The following is a 23,472-nucleotide window of genomic DNA, read 5'->3' on the forward strand; positions in this document are numbered from 1 at the left end:
TTTTGCCCATGAATTTCGAAACACCCTGTATGTACATGCATTTAATTTTTTAATTTTTAACCCGTGATGATTTTGGTACTAAAATAATGAATATAATGTACTTTTAACACACCTTTCCCTTCATTTTCTAAATCATCCCTTTCATCTTGACATTTTGCAAAGAATCTTGTTTGTGTACGCTTTTGTTTTGCATTATTGTTGTATTTTTTTCTGCGATATTACATGGTCCTCTCCTCTCGCGATGTTTTATTGGACAATGGTTGGACCAAAAAATTATCAATGGAGAATTTTCGTTGCGATGTTTTTACTATAAAAAAAGGAATATTTGACATAGTTTTAATTTTTTCTTCTTTCATTAGCCATGAAACGGAACAGGAAACAATCAGTCTTATCTGTTTAAAATTCGAATTCTACTTTGCGTTTTATTTTTATTTTATTTATTTATTTTTTTGGTGGGAGGAAGACCTCCCTGAAAGCTCGGGAGACAAAGTAAGTAGGCCTGTGTGTGACCTTGACTTGTGACTCTAGAACCATGTTAATGAAGCATTTTTGGAATAGCGCCGCAGTTGGTTTAATTTCTCATAAGATTTAACTGCTTCGTATTCCCTTGTTCTAAACATCATTTAGGTAAAGAAATGAGGCATAAAAGTAAATAATAATATTAATGATTTTTTCGAAGAAGCAAGTATAGAAGCATAACAAATTTTTCATTTTAGAATACAAAATTACGTTATATAACTTCCATTGACTAGTTTCATCACCGTATAAAGGATCATCGAAAAGAAATGCTCAATTTATATAAACCATATTATTCCCAAATTATTGTTATTACTTTTTTTCCAATGGCAGACACTTGCCTATAACTGCATTGGCCACTACTAAGACCAGGAGGTGGTGGTCATTTTATTGTGGAGGCACCTAATAAGCGGCCACCGTTACCTCCTATAAATGGACATACAATTTTACATCCATGCCTTCTCCGGGATTCGAACCCGGGCCCTTCGGTATCGCATTGAGGCTTCCCTAACCACTATACCGTCTTAATCCATCAAAATTATTAAATACATCGAAATAACTGGATTGTTGAAATTGAGCAAAGTAGTGTAATGTTAGTGGATGTAGGATAATGATATGAATGAGAAATTCTTCAGCGCTTGGAAGGGAGAAGGATGGACCAATCCAGTTTCATATAGTGAAAAGCCCAATCTTTACTGAGCATTTGACGAACAGTTGCAGCTTCCAAACGGTCTGATCCTAAAGGCCTTGTTTCAGTTTCATATAGGGAAACCCCTAATCTTTACTGAGCAGCTTCCAGACTGTCTGATCTTGAAGGCCTTGTTTCAGTTTCATATAGGGAAACCTCAATCTTTACTGAGCATTTGGCGAACATTTGTACCTTCCAAACGGTCTGATCCTGAAGAACTTGTTGAACTGATGTAAGTCAAGAAATGGGATAACAAGATCCGTAATCTCAAGCAACTACGATAAAGGACAGCGGCTGCTGTCGCAGCTTTAATACAATGTTTATCTTATTGGAAACATTGTGTTAAAGCTGCGACAATACAGCTGCAAAGAATACAATATTTATCTTCTTGGAAACATTGTGTTAAAGCTGCGACAATACAGCTGCAAAGAATACAATGTTTATCTTCTTGGAAACATTGTGTTAAAGCTGCGACAATACAGCTGCAAAGAATACAATGTTTATCTTCTTGGAAACATTGTGTTAAAGCTGCGACAATACAGCTGCAAAGAATACAATGTTTATCTTCTTGGAATGCATTCCAAAGAAGTAGGTTTATTATTGTTACATATTGGAGGGATTTAAAGCTTCAAAACTGGAAAACAGTTATATTTCTCCCGCCTTCTTAGTATGCCTTCGTGGTGTAATGGTCAGCACACTCGGCGCTTATTCGAGAGGTCCGCGATTCGAGTCCCGGCAAGGGCATCGCTCATTTTTCATCTCTCTTGCTTAAAAAAAACTCTGTCTCTACACAGTTGCCAAAAGTTGAAATGCCTGGTGAAGGCCAAGTCACACCCAGAGCTGTCGAGCCATTGAAGAAGAAGAAGATTGGAGGGACTACTGGATTGCTTAAGAAACTAACACATCCACCGACACTCTACACAGTTGCCAAAAGTTGAAATGCCTGGAAAAGGCCAAGGCACACCCAGAGCTGTCGAGCCATTGAAGAAGAAGATAGGAGGGACTACTGGATTGCTTAAGAAACTAACACATCCACCGACATTCGAACCTAAGTCGAGCTATCTGTGTCCAGAGGTTTTATCTACTAGGCCACTGGTGAGCCGCATCGTACCTGTTAACTCAATAATTCAGCTGACATGCAGCAGATTTGAATAGAGTTTCTGAATTTGTCTGTGGTACTAATAGAGTACATACTTAAAACTCTCTTGTGATGATTTATTTAAGTTCCTTAACAATTAATTTTATTTTGAAGCTACCTTTCTTATTGATCTCGCTTTCAACCCACGGTTTCTTGTCAGAATGTAAATGAGCTAGCACGCGTGTATTTAAACGAGGTAGAAAGAAGTTAGTCTTTAAGGGAAGATTACGTAAAGGGTTTCTATAGCGCGTCCTTCCTTCCTGAAAACAACGTTGTTATCTTTGATTTACTAGCGATTAGGTTTCTGGGGCGTTGAGCGCTTCTAGCCATTAGGCTTATTTACGCCGACTTTTACGTGTCAGAGCCTGTGTGAACGTTAAGTAAATTGTGAAAAGCTGTTAGGCTAACTTGATTCTATTTTATTTTAAGTTACTTGTTACCGTTTGACTTAAGCCTAAAGTGTTGGCTTTTTTTGTAATTACGAGTCGGTGCCATCTATGAATAATTTTGAGTTAATAAAGAGTTTTTTACACACTTCCTCTGAGCTTTGTCGTACTTAAAGATAATTCCTTACGAAGTCTGTTGAAGTCTAATTAGTTTATACTTCCAAGAACATGAGATGTTATACTCTTAAGCTGAAAATTTGGGATATATCTTAGCATTTTAACATTTTGTTCATTTCGATATGTTTAACAGTTTGGGATCAATATGCTTTTATAATCCATGCATTCGTTTCCCGAGTCTTTGTGTATAATCACAGGTCTGAAGGATCACATTGGTAGCATAAGTATTTTTCTCACCACCCCATTTTTAATCATATTTCTCTATGAATGAGGTGTAATAAGTAATAATCTTTATAATCTGCATAATGCTAATCTTTATAATTATTGTGAAAATGAGGGTAAAATATATTGAGACATCGTGGCGACAATCGCTTCGGAAAGAGACCAATATTTCTGAAACCTTAGTTAAATAACGGTAATGAGCGTCATCGAAAATCATGTGTTCTACTTCTACCGACCACCTCCTCAGAAGAACGAAATCATCTAGAACAGGGAATTTCACCGTCTAGAGCAGGGGAGTTGAGTTTCGAGAGAGATACTTTCCGGATTCCAAAAATTCGTGGGAAGGCATTTCGGCCATTCTCATCTCCCTGCCACATTAATCAGCCGAGATATTGATAAAAACTCCGAACTCTTAACTTTTCGTTAGCCTGGAAGGGATATTAATTTCGTTTCGGCATTTTAGGCGTTTCAGTTTTCAGATTGTTGCTACCAAATATTGTCGCCCCGTATTATATTTTAAGAAATTATATAATGAAGAATTTATGCAGATTAACATAAATGCAGATTAACACAATGAAGAATTTATGCAGATTAACATAAATGTATTTATATTAATCTGCATAAATTGTATGTATGTTATGTATGTGATTATGTATGTTTACGTTATATAAAACAGCGTTACCTAGAGCCATCAAATTTCGAATAACGTAATCGTCCACCGGAATATGTGCATCTGGAAGCCCAAATTTGGAATTTGCTTTATTATCCGTTTCATACTTTGTAAAGCATTTATTAGTTTTTGATTAAGAAACTCAACGATTTCAAAGCGAGCAATAGCAACACTGTACGAAAAGACAAAAACATTTTTATCTTCAGCGCGAGACTGTGTATCGGAAATTCTAAAGATATATATCTTTTTAAATTATTTTGAGAAATTGCTTTTGAATTGAATTTTGAAAATTTTCAGAATTTACAGAAAATTTCAGCCTTTCGTCTGGCGGACTTGCTCCCTAGTTAACTATAAAATTTAAGGTTACAACTCTTGACGGAAATAAAATATTCACCTTTCTCCTATTATTTAAATAATTCAAGTATATGAGTAATTATTTTGGTGATATATTTTAAAAAAATTTCGTCGCTTATGATCGATTAGATTATCAGTTAGGATACTTTTAATGCAGTAGTTAACTTCCCGTAGCCTGAAAATATGTGCGAAATAGATAGGTGTGGATAAAGGTGTAATAATCTCGCTGTTGTCTCAACAACATGCGCAAGAATGATAAATGAAGCTATTTTAATTACTAGCCATCCTGTAATTGATTAGTCCAATTTTTGTATTTTTGTTTAGCTGTAAGTTTGAGATGAACGGGTGAGAACTTGGGCCCTGCTTTATATTAATTTATTCAAATATTCCTTTTTTAAGATAAAATTTAACGATCTGTGTGTTGCTGATCGTTTTGATAAAATAAACTATGCGGTTTCTTTTATGGACCATCATATAGCACGTACTTCTTTATTGCACATGGATAAAAAGTTTCGGAAAATACTACTGTTGTACGTTGAAATATACGTTCTAAGAACACGGTTGTAATAGGCCACCTCTTAGAATGTATTTTTTTCACGTGCTGGGAATGTTTCGAAAAATAGCAATGCTATATTTTAAAGTATACACTGAGAAAAAAAAAGGGGGGCAGTTCTATAGCTACCGTTCTACTGGGCCGACTGATGAAATTCAAACTGCGTTTTACATGTCTCGAAAGCGTGACTTAGGATATGTATTAGATTTGTATTTAACACTGTTCTAATATAGGTGTTTTGACACAAAATCCGACTTTTCCCGAAATGACATGGCAATTTCTTTCCATATTTTGATTCTACCACTCACATTACGCCAAACTGCCAAGTTTTCTAAAAATCGCATGAATAGTTTTTAAAAAATTAGCTCTCAAAATTTTAGCTCTTCAATGTTAATTGAGTTTGGTATATATTTATTAATATCTCTTTTTTTAAATTTATGTGATCGGAACTGATTATACTGTGCATCGGAAATTATAAAGATATGCTCATTTTAAAATCATTTTGCGATATAGCTGTTGAACTGAATTTTATAGTTTAAGTGCGAGGAGTATGATATCTAATAAATAAAAGTAAACACAGAAAACGTTAAAAAAACTCCCCTTTTTGCGTAATGTAAAATCTGAAAGCTTTCTTTTATATATATATATATATATATACAAGTTTTTTTTTTCATATTATAGACTTTTTTTATACGTAAACTTCAATCAAATTTTGAAAGATTTAATCCAAGAAAACTTTCGGCACTTCTAAATGAAACTTGTATTGTTATTTGAAACATATAAAAAATTCTCAAACAAATGAGTATTTACGTATATTGTTGGTTGTCCTTACCTAAGAAAAATAGTTTTTTTTTTCCTTAGCATTTATTATACTTCGTCTTTTTTTTTTCGGAGGGGGGGATGTGCTTTTTTTTTTTTTTTTTTTCCCCTGAACAAAAAAAAAAAAAAAAAAAAAAAAAAAATATTGTTTCTAATAGAAAAAAACTTCACTTCTCATTTTTTTATTCTCTGTTTACCTTTGAAGAAACTTAGTACGCTTGACGCCAGCAAAAGACGAAATATGCAAGAATTTACAATTCTTTCTATAAACCTAAAAATGGTCTACTATCTAATCGTGCTGAGCTTTCTCAGAGTCTTTTTCTGTTCAAGCATAATGAAATGCCGGAGTGGACTTAATTTCTTTTTGAGTAGCCTCTGTTGATTTTTTTTTTTTTTACCCAGTTATTCTCTAGGGTTCGTTTATGGCTTTAGAATGGCTGTGGATTCCGCAAATAGACTGTTTGCAGTTTTTCTAATTTACTGCCTATGGCTTTTGCCGGAATCGCTGTGAATTCCCTAAAAAATAAGTACTAATTCTCGTACGAAACTGCTCGATATTAATTGGGGAAAATAAAATGCTCGTGAAACGTAAGGAAATTTCTTGCCGGAATACCTGGGATTTTCCTCAGAGTTCTCGTCGAAAACCTTTTGTTTTAAGGCTGTCAATACTATCCCCCCTTTCATCAAATAACAATCGTGTCCTAATCAGCATTAAAACATTTTCTTAAGGGATCTTACTGCCCCAACTTTTCATGTTTGTTCAATTTTTGATGCCGAACAAGTTAAAATCTTATTTTCAAGTGACCATCCTCTTCTAACAACTCTTCTAGGAAGTTCTTTTAATAACCAGCATAATTTTTCTGGAAACACTTCCAAAGCCGCCTTCCAAGAATAATTCCGAGTGATTTATTCCCTTTGAACTGCAGAGATACAAAACCCGAAGTTTATATTCCCGCTTAACAAGGCTGTGGCTTAGAATCATGTGCCAATAAAATCATCAAATGACTCCAGACAAGCCCACTGTGTAAAGGATGATATATGTTTGGAAATATTTATACAGAAAGTAAATTTTGCGTTTTCTGTCGCACGTGCTGAGCAGTCAGCTCTGAAGTGTTTTTATGACCTCCTCTCCCCAACGTAACAGTTTTCCGTTTTCCCTTTAGTAGTTATATTTAGCATTTACGCTGATACACCAATTCTCTGATAGTGGATTCTCTGCTACATGAAGCAACTGCTGCTGTTGTTTTATCAGTGATCAGGTGGTAGTCTGTTTTCTGGGCTTAACTGCTAACTGGTATGCAACTTATAACAATATGGTATGCTGTTCAATTGACTCCACTATACGCGCAGCAAGATGATTAGCACAACTGTTTGATTTTAACTAATCCAAAATGGCAAAAACAATGGCATACGTATGTGTTTAAAAGATTGGCCATTGAGTTTGATGCTGAGTTTTATACAAAGGCCGTTGAGTACCTACAAAAGACGCTGAGTTTCAAAGTGACCATGCTCGTGAGTTTTTTACGGCCTACGAAGGCCGTATAAAACTCAGTTTCGCTCTGAAAAAACGAGAATACGGCAGAGAATAGAAACATCATAGAACCGACTACTTCTCCGCCGGTACACAATTAACACAGCAGCTCGAAAACCGGGTTCGATTCCCTGGTGTCGATCTTAGCCAGTATCAAGACTCTACGTATTTTAATCAAATTTTCTGCCTCTTGATTATACTTATTGCTAATTTTAAGCCTTCTTTGCGCTATGCCAGTGTCATTTGCTTAGTGGTGTCCTTTCGACTCGGTATCAGTCGTATATCTTTGTGGATCTTACGCTGGGTTGATGCTGTGTCAGTGTCAATCCGGCGCGATGTTCGCACAGAGCGTGTAACACCATTGTGCTGGTGGTAAATATGTGCTAATCCTCTTCCTCATAATCTTATCATTTTAATCCTGTTAATCATATGCCAGTAATTAGTATCAGCCGTATTCCGGTATTCATTGTGTTGATCTGTGCGATCGATGATGCGAAGTTTTGATTCTACGCAGTGTTCATCCTACGAAAGCAATCAGTAAAGATCATTGTAGACTGCTTTCTCAGATCAGTTCAGTTGATGCTGATAGAAACAGTGCCGTAGTGCTGATAAGCATCTCAAATTCTGCATTATTTATTAGCCAAGTTCAATTATAGTTAGAATGTTATTCCTTCCTCTTTCTCTCTCTTTACTTCATTACTATTTATTCAATTTATTCCATGGGTGTCTAACACAATTTTGGAGCGTCTGAGCGATGTGCTCCCGAGTAAAGATGTGTCAGAGGAATTATAGTAATTAAAATAATAATAATAATAATATTGCTCAGGACTTCATATAGAATTTACAATTTATTATTGACACTGCAACATAATCTGTAGGATTGTTGCGCCTGTCGCATTAAATTTTTAATCTAAAAAAATATTTTTTTTAATCAACAGTTTTTAACTGTATTTGGTTTTCTATATTTTTCTTTATTTTACAATTTTTAATGAAGATGTTTTGAGTTTTGAGTTTGCGGCTTACCGCGAAGTGAGAACTGAATTAAATGAATGAGAAATATATGTCTAATGAAATCGAGTGAATAAGTTCCCAAATGAAATGCGGCAAAAATGTGTATAATATAATAGACTGTATAAGGAAGTCGTGGTGTCTTCATGATCAGAAAATGTTTATTGAAAAAGCTATGGTTTTTTTTTTTTTTTTTTTTTTTTTTTTAACTGTTTGGGGAAGGAGATAAGACATGCACACACATACCAAAAATAATAATAATAATAATAATAATAATATTTTTTTTTTACGCTGTATGTCAGATTGCTAGTGTATTCCAAATTTTGAAATAAGTTTTTAACTTTAACAGAAAATAGAGTAAAAAATATACTGAAATGAAACTGGAGTTTTCCTGTATCTTTGTTATGTCACATGGATGATAAATGGAATTATGATAAATGATATGTTGAACTTAGGTGGTAATAGTTATCAGTTCGCGTGAATGAAAAATGCCTTGACGACGTAAGTAACGGAATATGCCCGAAGAACAGAGAGACTGGGCTGTAATTGCTTCTGATATCAATAATTTATTATTTTTTGGCTGAAATAATATATATTTCAGAAGTTTGTTTCATTCAAAAAGCAGCTGCAATAAATGAGTTATTATGTAAAATAGCTAACAGGTTTAAATAATTTGTTTTTATAGATTTATGCCATTGGGTTCGCTAGCAGATAAACGATTTAAAAGTTAAAAAAATATTAATAATAAAATCTGAAAGCTTTCACATTTTATTTATATTACGTCCAAAGGGGCGGTTTTTTTTTTTTTTTTTTTTTTTTTTTTACGTTTTGTGTGTTACCTTTATTTATTAAATATCATGTTCTTCGCTCTTAAACCATAAAACTTAATTCAACAGCAATATCGACAAATATTTAAAAGAGCATATCTTTAATTAAAATTTCCGATACACAGTCTCGCGCGCTGGCGATATTTTTCCCCCCGTACAGTGTTGCCACTGCTTGCTTTGAAATCGTTGAGTTTCTTAATCAAAAATCTCATAAATGCTTTACAAAATATGAAAGAGATAATAAAACAAATTCCAAATTTGACTTTCCAGATGGCCATATTCGTGTGGAAACGTACGTTATTCGAAATTTGATGGCTCTAGGTACCGTTGTTTTATCACAATGCGAGAAACATACATAACATTTATGCAAATTCTTCATTATTTAATTTCTTTAAATATAATAATATAATATAATACAGGGCTCTAATATGTGGTGGCAACAATTTAAATTCTGATTTTCCGTTTACAGTGAATCACCCTTATGGGCAAATTGCTCAAAAAGAAAAAAAAAAAAAAAGAAAGAAAGAAAGAAGTGCTTAACTCAAAGCAATTATAACCAGATCTTCTACCTGAAGTAAGAAGGTATTAAATACAGTTGTAAAATTAAGCTTCGTAATTAAACGCACAGCATAAGCAAACAAACGTGGCATTATGAAGGTATGATAATGCTTGAAATCTAACTGCTGCTGAAGACACGTAATAACAACAGAGTATAAAAAGTCTTTAATAAAAATTACTTTCGTATTTAATTAGAATCAGCTACTTTGTTTCAAGTTCTTTTCTTTTCAAAAGTTAGTACTTATGAGTTAAGTTCGCATACATTTTTATGTGCGAAAATCTCCGTTGAAAAAGAAGTTGCCATTTCTTAACTAAAATACATAAAAAGAAAATCTTTTACAGCATTTCTTTCTAAGATTACTTTAGTATGTATAATTAAAACAGAAACGGAAAGAAAGAGGAAAGAATTTTTTAACGTCGTGTTTTCATTATTTCTACCGAGCGAAAAACAGCAAATGTTAAGATGCTCCTCTCCACTGCGTTACGACAGGAATAAGTGTTATGAGTTCAGGTGTTTCGGAATAGGCGTTACTGCGGATATACATCACTGGTGTGATTTAAGCGTCAACGATTTCAAAGGAACTAAATTGTTGTCGAAGTAAATCTTAACTATCCCCAACGACGACATTTACATCTACGCACTGAGCACAAAAATTACTGTTGTTTTAGGTCGGAGTTCAAAGTAGGAGGGAATTCAAAGGAAAAAAATGCAAAGGGAAAGAAATACTGGCTTCGTTTCGTGGTACGAATTAAAACTTTTTCTGTGTTGCCTTTTTTCGAGTGACTAACTTCATTCTCAGAGTCATTAACAACTGACACTAATGACTTTCAGCCTCCTACATGCGAGGTATTACACAAAGAACTGAGTTGGAAGACCCTGGGATTTTCCAAGTACTCTAAGCCGTTGTGCATATGCATTTGTATCTTTTTCGGCGAATAGTAACATAAATCGTTTGCAGTTGTTAGAGCAAATAATAAGGGGAAAAAAGCCCCCCTAGGAAAAGATACTAAACTCTGCTAAAAGAATATCTGTTCTTGTGCTCTGTTTCTTTGTCCTCTCAAACATACACCAACCTGTATATTCAGCTCCGCAGAAATCTCTATGATTATCGTGCATTTTCCTGTAAAGAATTATTTCTTACAGTGGATCAGTATTTCAGTTGAAACGAATGCAATAAACCTTAACAATAAGGCTCTTCGCACATTTTTTAGACGATTTTGGTAAACGGTAAGAAAAAATCGTTTGCTGCAAAAGAAGTAATTGCAATTGTACTATGTTTTTAAAAGTCAAAATTATCTTCTGTGGCTTGAAAGTTTTGTTTTATTCAAAATGGCGAATTTAACAAAGCAGTGGTTGGAAGGCTAAATTTACGCTCTTTCCGAAGAGAAATATGCATACTCCGTTATCCAAAAACGATGTGAAAGTCATGATTTTGTGATATCTAAAGCGTACCTATCATCAACAAGAAAGGAAAAAAACGTCAAATTGGAGCCTCAAGTGTGACAAAAATTCCAAACAAGCATCCAAGGAAAAAGCGGACATCTTCGACTATTGCAAAGGTACGTTGTTGAATGTTAACAGAAAATCTCCCTAGTCAAGGGACAGTTGCAAAATTATTAAAATGCTCGGTGTCCGCTGTAAACAAAATGATAAACGTTGATTTAAATCTTGAAAGCGAAAAAACGCGATGTGCACCGTCTTCATCCAAAGCATATCGCTCAACGCAGGACACGCTGCAGAATTCTATATGAGAAACACTTATCCATAGAAAAATGGAAAACAGTAGTCACAATAGATGAAGCATGGGTGTATTTAAATGATTGTAACAAAAAAAGAACCATTTATTATCATAAAAGGGGAGAAAAAATTTAAGTACATGGTTCAAAGAATCGAAAGAAAGTTTTTCTAAGGGATTCATGATTGTTGCTGGTGGTTGTTATAATGGCAAGTTAAAAATAAAGAAAATAAAGAGAGTGCAAAAAAATTTCAAGATTAACTCCAAATACTATCAGGAACATATTTTATCGCCAATTTTTCTGAATGAAATACCATCGCTTTACCCACAGTGCCATCAATCTGTGAGACTCCATCAGGACAAAGCTAGCAGTCACACATCAAAATCCACTGTAAATTTCCTAAAAGAAATGGAACAAAAAACTGGTGTCAAGGCCATACCCTTCACTGATATCCCTACTAAATCTCCCGATGTGTCACCTATGGATTTTTGTGCTTTCGGGCTTTTAAACTCTGCATTATCTAAACGTTGTCCCAAAACCCTAACAGGACTCTGGACGGGAGGAATGGGATAGAATACTTCTTCTGCCACTTCAAAAGGCATTAATATCCTGGAAATTGCGGTGTCGAAAGATAGTTCAGAATAAGGGATGTCAAATAGAACATTTAAAACACAAGAGTTTTATGTAATTTAGTTTTGTGAATACAATATACATCGTCTAAAAAATGTGTGAACAGCCTCTGTACTTATGCTTGTGAATTTAACATGCAGACGATTTTGTACCCGTGCTGCAATCCGTTCCCCGCGTGAATATCTGAATTTTATATCATGCATTATATAGACAAACATAATCTTGATTTCAGAGTGATATTTTCAGAGATTTCATTATTCTATACTTTAGAGGGATTTTAATACTTTGGGTATATTTTTTTTATATTACAGATTTCAGAGCTACACATTCGAGAGACTGCATCATACACTATATAACCAAAATCAATCTTGATTTCAGAGCAATACTTTGAGAGAATTCATTCTGTACTTTGGAGAGATTTTATTCTGTAACAGATTTCGGGGCTACACTTTAGAGATATTTTATATCATACATTATGTGCCAAAGGTAATCTTGATTTTATGCTATACTTTGAGAGATTTCATTCTATACTTTAGAGAGATTTGATTCTGCATTAAAAATTTCAGACCTATACATTGTAGAGTTTTTATATCATACACTATGTAGCCAAACGTAATCTTCATTTCATGCAATACTTTGAGAAATTTCATTGTATCATTTGGAGACATTTTGTTCTATACTTTGGACAGATTTTATTCTAAATTATAGACTTTAGAGCTACACTTTAGAGACATTTTATATCATACATTATGTAATCAAACGTTATCTTGATTTCTTGCGATACTTTGAGAGACTCCGTTCTATACTTTGGAGAGATTTTATTCTATACTTTGAAGAGATTTTATTGTATATTATAAATTTCAGTGCTACATTTTGTAGAGATGTTGTATCATACACTGTGTAGCCAAACCTTATCTTGATTTCATGCGATACTTTGAGAGATTCAGTTCTATAGATTTTATCCCATACTGTTCAGAGATTCAGTTCTATAGATTTTATCCTACACATTGCAGAGATTTTGTTCTATATAATAGATTTCATAGCTACACTTTGTAGAGATTTTATATCATACAGTACGTAGCCAAACATAATCTTGGTTTCAGCACGATACTTTGAGAGATTTCATTTTATACTTTGAAGAGATTTTATTCTATACTTTGGAGAGATTTTGTTCTATATTATAGATTTCAGAGCTCTACTTTAGAGAGATTTTATATCACACACTATGTAGCCAAACTTAATCTTGATTTCATGTGATACTTTGAGAGATTCCATTCTACAATTTGCAGAGATTTCATTCTATACTTTGGAGAGATTTCATTCTATATTATAGATTTCAGAGCTACGCTTTGTAAAGATTTTATATCATAACGGTATTTAGCCCAATGTAATCTTGATTTCAGGACGATACTTTGAGAGATTTCATTCTATACTTTGAAGAGATTTAATTATTATATACCCAAACGGAATCTTGATTTCAGAACGATATTTTCGAGGTATTTTATTTCTCCAAATCTGCTATGTCTGATAAGACGGGTGAGCTTTAAACCACAGCTTTTAACCACACAGAAGCTGCAAATATTTCCATTTTTAAATTCCATAAATAAAAATTATGCATTATACTTTTGACTTTCTGTTTATATTACTTGGAAACAAGTTCCAAATGCAGAAAGCACCCAATGTTTATCATGCGTGATGTGGGTATTTTCCTTATGCACTAACTGACTGGAAAGCGTTAATTTAGTAGGTAGTAGTAGAACAAGGATGTCGTCACTGTACTATGAGAAATTATGTAACTGCAAGTACACGTCTGGAAACGATATTCAAGGAGGTATAGTCTGAAGCGAAGCTAAATTTTTCTATTGTCCTGTATGTAAAGTTTAAGAATGTATACTGAATATGCAATTCATAAAATGTTTGTAATACCGATTGAAAAGCTCAAATCCCATAATTTAAAAAAAATTAATGTTTTAATTGTTTCCTTGATTATTAGCCCAGAAGGGCTCTTAGTCTCATAAGGGCATTTTGCGTCGAATCACTAAAAGTGTTGAATCACTTTTCAATTTGTTGCCACCAAATATTATCGCCCTGTATTTTATTTAAAGAAATTAAATAATAAAGAATCTCTATGAATGTATGTATGCTCTCATTGTGGGAAGAAATGAAAAGTTTCATATTTTATATTACGCCTTAAGGGGCGTTCGTTCACGTTTTGTGTCTAATCTTTCTTTATTAAATATCATGTTCTTCGCACTTAAACCATAAAATTCAATTCAACAGCAATATCACCAAAAAGAAAGAAAAGAAACCTTAAACCCGTATAATATCCGTGCTTGAAGATGCACGCGATGTTAATGTTAATGGAATGCTTTGAAATCTTTGATTTTGTTAATCAAAAATTCGTTGAAGTTTTACAGATTGGATAACAAAATTAAATCCAAATTCCAAATTTGGGCTTCAGGATGCCCATAATCGACTGCAGGACTACGTTATTTATGATTTTAAGTCTCTAGGTACCGTTGTTTTATCACAGTGCGAGAAACATACATACAACATTCATGCAGATTCTTCATTGTTTAATTTCTTTAAATATAATGCAGGGCTCTAATATTTAGTGGCAGCAGTTTGAAAAGTGATTCAGGCTTTTACAATGAATTAAACGCAAAATGCAAAGACGAAATTAATAGCCCTTCTGGACTAACGCCCATTTCGGCTAATAAAAATATTTAATATCTTTCATTTACGTTTGCATTATTTTGTCTAATGACAGCTTTGATTTTCAGTAATGATGGTGTTTTTTTGTTTCAAAACATATTTCTGTTATCTAGAAACTGTGAACGAAAACGAATTTAAGTTTGGATTTTATCTCCATTCGTGGGCGGAATTATTTTGAATTACAAATTGCAACTGATATTAACTTATATCCATCAATTCATAGTTAATGCGCTTAGCTTTGTGACGAAGAATAATCAATTTCAAGATAACCGGTAACAAATACTTTTACATTTGTTTCCAGTGCTATCATTTAACGTCGTAACAATCATCGAATTAAACTCTGTGATAAATTACTTCAGTCAACATTGTTATATAAGTGCCTTCGTTTGTTTAGTGGATTTTCTGTCAAACTGTTGCTCACGTTGTTTAATTTCGATGTCAAAATCGAATTTTGTGCGAATTATTTCACTTTGCCAATTAACCGCGGAACATAAATTCCGGGAGCATCGTAATCGAATTTAAAACACTCTTCTCACATATTATTCTTCTGTTAATGAATGGATTTCAGTCTATGTCTAAATGAGCAATCACAACAATTGTTTGTTCCCTGTTCTGAAACATACCGTTGCCAATTCCCTCGAGAGGAATTCTTCAGATTTTTGCATCGAAAAGCTTCTTTATGTGCGTGTTGATGTAACCAAATATACACGTTGTGCTGTGTGCTGGTTTATGACGCAAAATTCAAGCTTCCTTTTGTAATGAAAGCTCTTTGAGGAATGTTTCTGAAAATGTGTTTAATTAGATCCTCTGCTTCCTGGACAAAGCAAAATGAAAACTTTTGCCTTGTTGTAGAATGTATGATACATATAGTTAAATACGTGTTTTTGGTTGTTGTTCTCCCCCCCTTTTTTTTTTCAAGTCCAAAGGGGCAATTTGCCCAGAAAGACTATTAATTTCGTTTTGGCATTTTGCGTTAATCCACTACAAGCGTTATTTCACTTTTCAAATTATTGTCACCAAATATTATCGCCCTGTATTATGTTTAAAGGAATAAAATCATGAGGAATCTGTATATAATGTATGTATATTTCTCGCATTGTGATAAAACAACGGTACTTAAGCCATCGAATTATGAATAATGTAATCTCCTGCGAATATGGGCATCTGGGAAAAAATAGTCCAAATGGATTCGAGAATGGTCAAAATGAATATTTTCTTTGAAATATGATACGCGAAATATTTTGGCGATTATGGTACTTCCTTTACTTCGTACAAGGAAGTAAAAAGAAAAAAATACGATTCGTGTTTTGCCGTGCTATGATCCGTAAATATCCTCTGTAAAACTTGCTTTCAAATTTTTTGTTTTAAATAACTTTTCGTTTTAATAAATTTCCTAGTGCCAGATATGAAATATAAGATATTAGAAATGTGTTTTATTAATCACTCTAATCATATGAACATTAATAATATTTATAAAGAAAGTATGTATTGTGTTTTTTAAAACACGTTGTATGCTACTAGTAATGTATTGTTATAATTCCGAGATGAGAATTTAAAAAGTATTTGCTTTTTGAAATTGCAACAGTTTTCAGATTCGGTAATTTGCTAGGCCGCGATTATGCTGTGGGTAATTGCATGATGTTTCATAATGTAGTCAAGGGGTGGGTAACATGACTAAAAGTTAACTAACTATAAAAGTTTTTTAACAACAAAATTCTCTTTTCTTTTGTTTGCTAGTTAGAAATATTTTCGTTTGCATAAAGTTATCCACGTTCCGGCCTAATTAACACCAGCATTTGTGTCGTAGTTATGTTCAACACATCCCCGCAAATATTGACTTCCTCGTTTTTTTTTTTTTTTTTTTTTTTTTTTTTATCCTTTCAGATGTGTAATATTTAATTTCTCAGGGTGAAGATCATTGAGTCGGTATTAAGATAACATAATTTAAGGTTTCCTTGGAAGTTGTGAGCCTTAAGTGTTAAGCAGAGCAAGAGTTGTTCTTAAACTTCACTGTTGTTTAAAAAAAAACGCGTATTCTTAAAAAAAAGTATTATGTGAAAAACATCGTAGTGTAAACCTGTAAATTACTGTAAATAACGAAGTAGAAAATGAATAATTTTTCCGTGACTGTAAGCTAAAATTTTTTCTTCGCATTATATCAATAAATTCTCAGCTTCCGTCGCAAATGTCACGTGATTTTCACATTTACTGTCTCTTCGGTTGGTATATATTATTATCTCCTCTCATGTCAAGTCATGTTTTTATGTATTACAGAAAAGTGTGTTCTTGTTCTAAAAAATAGATTTTGTGTAAAGTTTTCTTGTGTGTAATTATTCTAGAGCGATAAACCTTTGTTATCATATTCATCCTTATGGGAGAAAATCTATTGTATTATACTTTTATTTCCTCGAGTTTCAATAGATATAGTATAGTGTATTTCATTTTTATATTCAACTATGGTACAGCAGTCAAAAGACCTTTTTTTCTCAGATTCTTTGTTCTAGTATAAAGAACTTCTGGTAGTTGAATTTCACTCAAGCTGCTTTTAGGCCAAAGGACGTTAACTCAGAAGGGCTATTAATTTCGTTTGGGCATTTTGCGTTGAAAACTATAAATGTCCGTTTCATTTTTCAAATTTTTGCTACCAAATGTTACAGCCCCGTATTATATTTAAAGTAATTAAATAATAAACAATATGCGTAAATGTGTGTATGTTTCTCGCATTGTAATAAAACAACGGTACATAGAGCCATCCAGTTTTGAATAACGTAATCCTCCTGCGAATATGGGCATGTGGAAGCCCAAATTTGAAATTTGGTTTATTATCTAGTTCATATTTTGTAAAATTTTAACGAATTTTTGATTAACAAACTCAAGGATTTCAAAGTGAGCAATAGCAACGTTGTACAGGAAAAACATTTTTATCTCCAGCGCGCGAGACTGTATCGGAAATTCTAAAGATATGCTCAATTTAAAACTATTTTGCGATATTGCTCTTGATCTGAATTTGATGATTTAAGTGCGAAGAGCGTGATGTTTAATAAATAAAGGTAACAGACAAAGTATTAAAAAAACGCCCCTGTTTACGTAATTTACAATCTGAAACCTTTCAGATTTTTATTTTAAATTTAATTTCTTTCTAATTTATTTATTCAATTAATTATTTTGCTACTGCTGATACAGAGTGATCTTGATCGAAGCCAGTGTTTAAATGCGCTCTTTTCTGATCACGTTGTATAATTCTAGCCTTGTGCTATGGCATAATTTTTGCTTCAGTGCAGTTCTAAAAGAATGCAGAATATTTTATTTTCATTATATTTTGCTCTTTTATATTTTTAAAAAATGGTAATAAATGATAATTCAGTTTGCTCATGAAATTTGTGGCTGAAAATCCAAGTTGTACTGTACAGAATCTGTGAAAAAGATTAAATATTCTGGAAAACACAGTACGTGATCATTATGAAGAACAGTGGGTATGTAAGCTGTTACGATGTATGGGTAAGGTATTCTTCAACACAGCACAGTATGCTTGCTCGAGTTCAGGCATGATTCTTTGCTTATAGTAATCATAATAATAATAATAATAGAAGTAATAGTAATAATAATCTGAAAGATTTAAAATTTTATATTGAGGTCAAACGAGCGTTTTTAGCATTTACAGACGTATACAGAGCATTTGGACTAACGTCGTTAAGGGGCTAAAAATATTTAAAACAGCATATCTTTAGAATTTCCGATAGACAGTCTCGCGCGCTGGAGATAAAAATGTTGTATTACCTACAATGTTGCCACTGCTCGCTTTGAAATCGTTGAATGTTTTAATCAAAAGTTAGTTGAAGTGTTGCGAAATATAAAATCGATGATAAAACAAATTTCAAATTCAAATTAGGGTTTTCACATGCCCGTAATGTATGGGAGGTTAAGTTATTCAAATTTTGATGGCTGTAGGTGCCGTTGTCTTTTCACAGTGCGAGAAATATGCATATATTCACGCAAATTCTTCATTTTTTTAGTTTTTTTAAATATAATATAGAGCGATAATATTTGGTGGCAACATTCTGAAAAATTATACATCGCATTTAAATGATTCAACGCAAAATGCCGTTTCGATACTGATATCCCTTCTCGGCTAAGACCCTTTCAGTATTAATTGAAATAATTAAAAAAGAAAGATTCTTTTTTGAAACGCCTCATTACTGGAGATTAGAAGTGGATATTATACAAGAAAATGATCACGGGGTAACTGAAAAGAATCTTCCAGAAGGGTGCTGCATGCTTTTTGTATGGTGGGACTACAAAGGAATTGTAGACCATAAATTCGGAAAAATACTCTTTCCAAATGGCAGATTTAAAAGCAGACATCGAAGCAAAGCGTTCAGAACTAACCAATATTCGAAGTATTCTCTTCCATCGTGACAGTGCTTGGCCCCACATTTCGATGAATGTCAGACAAATTTTCTCCCTCTTTTCTACATATCTTCGTGGTGTAACGCTAGCACACTCGGTGCGTATTGGTGAGGTCCAAGTTCAAGTCTGGGTGAGGGCGTTGCTCATTTTTCATGTCTTCTTCTTCAAAATATCCTAATGAATCTACAGTGGCGCCCGAACTAAAAGATGGTGGATGATGATTCTTCACGACCTGGATTTACCGATTGGGTTCTTTAATGCCCAGTCGCCCCTTAAAAGGGACTGTATGTAAGGTAAGCAGGCTTTCGTGGTGTAACGGTAGCACACTCGGCGCATATTCGAGAGCTCAAGGTTCGACACCCGGCGTGGGAATTGCTCATTTTTCTTCATGTTTCCCATACTCCCCCCCCCAAAAAAAAATCCTAATGTCTCCACAACTTCTTGAGTATGGGTAACTTGTTTTATGTCACTCTTCGTATTTACTAGACCTTGCCCTCTTGCACTTTCATCTCATCAGGCCTCTTCAGAATTCTCTGAACAACCTGGAAGTCCCTTCTTTGTAGACTGTCAAACAGCACCTCGATAACTTTTTTTACAAATAAACCTAATGACTTTTTTTTAAAAAGGAATTTTCCAGCTGCTGAAGAGTTGGAAAAAACAACATAGAACAAAATAATGCTTATGAGATTCAATGAAATTTTCGTAAGAGTTTGTACTACTTCATTTGCATTTATCATCCATAACCGCAGAATATTTTGCGTGACCCAAACACAGGAATTTTTAAGCCAAAAAGGAGGGCCTATATTTTGCCATTTTTTTTTTTTTTTTTTTTTTTTTTTCAACTTACGCCGAAAGCCCTGAAAGATCCTGGCATACATCTAGTGTATTATCATGTAGTGTATTTTGAAATTTTTCGAACTTATGCCGAAAGCCCTGAAAGATCCTGACTTACATGTAGTGTATTATCTTTCTTCACCGCTAAAAAAGTAAAAGTTATTGATATCGCATGTAGTGTTTATTTCTTAATGATTAAGGTTGTGTGCTTAAAAGAAATATACTTTTTGTTTCAGATGATTGAAGTGTTTAAAGAAATGCTTTTTGTTTCAGATGCTTGAACAGGACACAATGGTTACCTCCAAACAAACCTTTCCTCTGCCGGAACAAGACAAATCGGGCAACGACGAGCGCTCTTTGCTGTTACCATGACTACTGCAACAAAGATCTCGAACCAACAATCTCTCCGCCTTATGGTATGTTATTTGTATCATTTTTTTGTTAACACTCGCTCCTTATTCTACAGTTTATCAGATAAGAAATGCTTTGTTTCTTTCCTTAATAATTTTTAAATTTTATATTTGAATATATAATATTTATTGTATTTAATATTTGAATATATAATAATTGTTGTTGTTATTCTGTACGGAATACTGCTTCTAGATCTTCAAAAATATTTATTGACTCTAGCTCACCGGTTCTCAAACTGTGGCACACTGTGGGGGGAGGGGGGCAGTTCTATATGTTTCGTTTTACTGGGCTGATTGACGAAATTAAACTTTTTTTTTTTTTTTTTTTCATGTCTCGAAAGCGCGACTTAGTATATGTATTAGATATATATATATATATATAGCATTGTTCTAATGTAGGTATTTTGTCACAAAATAGGGCTTTTTCTAAAATGACATGCCTTTTTTTTTTTTTTTTTTTTTTTTTCCATGTTTCGATTTTACGACTCCAATTATGCCACCCTGCCAAGATTTGTAAAAATCGTACGAGTAGTTTTTAAAAAATTATCTCTCAAAATTATAACTCTTCCATTTTAAAATATAATTTGATACATACGTATATATCAATATATCTTTTTTTATTAAATTTAATTGGTTCTTTCCTCCAGAATTCGAAATTTGGGCTTAATATAAATATAGTTCGCGCATTATGATTTATTTTTTTAATTTTTATTTTTAAATATTTAAAAAAAACTGGAAAATAATTTTGAATCGTAACCTTTAAAATTTTTAATATCATCTTAAAGTAAATGTTTTCTAGACCCACCTGCATAAAATTAGAGTTTTTTATTGAAAATTTTCTAAGATATACATGAATTTTACAGATTGGCGCGTTTCGAAATTTGGAATTTTTGATGAGATCAGTTTTTTGAATCAAATAGAAATTAGATTTAGATGAGTTTAGTTTACCGTACGCCAAATTAGAAAGATTATTTTTTTCATTCAGATCCGGGGATTTTCTTCCTTATTATTATTATTATTATTGCATCTGTAGACTAAAAAGAATGGAACAAAACTGTATATGGAGGGGGGGGAGAATTGAGCCCTAGTAGACGTTAGAGCCCAGAAGGACTATTAGTGTAGCACCGGAATTTTGCGTCGAATCAGTAAAAGCGTTGCTTTCCAAATTGTTGCTACCAAATATAATCGCCATGTATTATATTTAAAGAAACTAAATAATGAAAAATCTGAATGAATGTTTTGCACATTGTGAAAAAACAACAGTACCTAGAGCTATCAAATTTTGAATAACGTAGTCCTTTAACCAAACCTGGAACCACGAATTTTGAATTTCGAATTTGTTCTATTATCTATTTCATATTTTGTAAAGTTTTAATAAATGTTTTTAAAAAAAAATCGATGATTTCAAAGCGAGTAGTGGCAACACTGTACGGAAAAAGAAGTTTTATCTCTAGCACGCGATATCGTCCATTGGAAATTATAAAGATATGCTGTTTTAAAATAGTTTTACCCCAAATGCTCTGGAAACGTGTATATGTGTATAAATTGAAAAAAAAAAAAAAAAAAAAAAAAAAAAAAAAAAAAAAAAGGCCCCTTTATGTGTAATATAAAATCTGAAAACTTTCTTTTAAAAAAAAAAAAAAAAAAAAAACTTTTTTTAATTGTTAGTTTAATTGTGATGTTGCGAAGTATATGAAGTTTAACCATAGTATTTATTTGTTACGTTAATTTTCATTTAACTAATTTCATTAATAGAGGCTTATTTAATATTATATAAATAATCCGTCGTATTTGTGCTTGATCCTGATGTAGTCGACTCATCATCTACAAATTCCGTTTTGTTTCTTATCTACATTTTCGTTATATATCTAACATGGCTGTAAAACAACTGTAGTAGATAAAAGATAGAGATTATTGCAAAAAAAGTGCAATTGTTATCAATACTTGCAGTTTTTATTTCGGCTAAGTGGTTTATGTAAATACTTGTTAACATTTCTGTTCTTCCCTTTTATCTTCGTTGTTTATCGCAACCAGAATTAAGGTTTTTATTTTTTCGTTAACTATCTTGCATTTAACTGCATTTATGGAATAATTGGCTGAGATGTGAAGAGAAATGTTCATTTTCCGTTTCAAAATAATTTTCAAAAGAATCATTTTAAAAGAATTTTCGTTTAAAAATATTATTAAATTTCTGAAGCTGCCTCTTTAAAACTAGTTTATTTTTTGTAATTAGATTATCATTTGATAATAAATAAACGAAATAACGCTGTCTTTTTATTTAATGAAAATTCCATTTTGTGTGTGTCATTTCGAAAATAAGGATTTTAAATTCTCATCTTAGTTTGTCGTTTCGGTACATTTTTTCCCATTCTTCTTCGTATCAATAGATAAGTTAGAATTCTCCTACGATGACGCTGTTTTTAAATTGTTGCTGTTTTAATCTCGAAATTTATGATATGGGTAGCAAAAAGAGTAACAAACATTTTAAATGTTGTTAGTGCAAAGGGGCTTTGTCCCTGAGGAAATGTTGTTTTTGTTTCGTGTCGATTTTGCGACGAATCACTTTGAATGTCCGTTTCTTTTTTCAACTGTTGCCACCCAATATTATCGCCCTGTATTATATTTGAAAAAATTAAATAATGAAGAATCTGCATGAATGTTTTATGTTTCTGACATTGTGAAAAACCAACGGTACCTAGAGCCTGCTGCGAATATGGGCATCCCAAATTTTATATTTGGAATTTGTTTTATTATCGATTTCATATTTTGCAAAACTTTAACGAATTTTTGATTAACAAACTGAAGGATTTCAAAGCGAGCAATGGCAACGTTATACTGAAAAAACATTTTTATCTTCAGCGAGTGAGACTGTGTATCGGAAATTCTAAAGATATGCTCAATTTAAAATTATTTTGCGACATTGCTCTTGAACTGAATTTTAAGTGTGAAGAATATGCTATTTAGTAAATAAAGGTAACACATAAAATGTTAAAATAACACCCCGTTGGACGTAATTTAAAATCTGAAACCTTTCAGATTTTTTTAACAGTGTTATTTCTTTTAAAACTGATATATCTTAACTGTAGCTCGCGTTGTTTTAACTATTGTTTGGCCTTTATGCCATCTGCAAGTAAATTTATGCACTGTGTGTAGAATCCCAAACATCCATGAAAGTGAATTCTTAGTAAAAGGCCGAACTATGAACGAATTGTTGAGGAGCTGTAGCCACTAAGAACAATGTCCTATTCAAGAGACTCCACCTTTCAGTTCATGTTGACAGGTGTATTCAACC

General features: G+C 32.9%; 1 protein-coding gene across 3 annotated transcripts in view; it reads left to right on the top strand.

Annotated features, from left to right (window-relative positions):
• The window catches only part of LOC118196559 (TGF-beta receptor type-1-like), a 632,361-nt gene that overhangs the window by 546,664 nt on the left and 62,225 nt on the right, over positions 1-23,472 (top strand). For all 3 annotated transcript variants that reach the window (XM_085814074.1, XM_085814073.1, XM_085814072.1), the window contains one exon: positions 20,044-20,186. In XM_085814074.1, the coding sequence (XP_085670200.1) occupies positions 20,044-20,186 (143 nt within the window). The remainder of the gene's footprint in view (positions 1-20,043; positions 20,187-23,472) is intronic.

This window comes from Stegodyphus dumicola, chromosome 3 (genome assembly GCF_044657685.1).
Source record: "Stegodyphus dumicola isolate Sdum_Otavi_A_Nest chromosome 3, ASM4465768v1".
NCBI classification, from domain to species: domain Eukaryota; kingdom Metazoa; phylum Arthropoda; class Arachnida; order Araneae; family Eresidae; genus Stegodyphus; species Stegodyphus dumicola.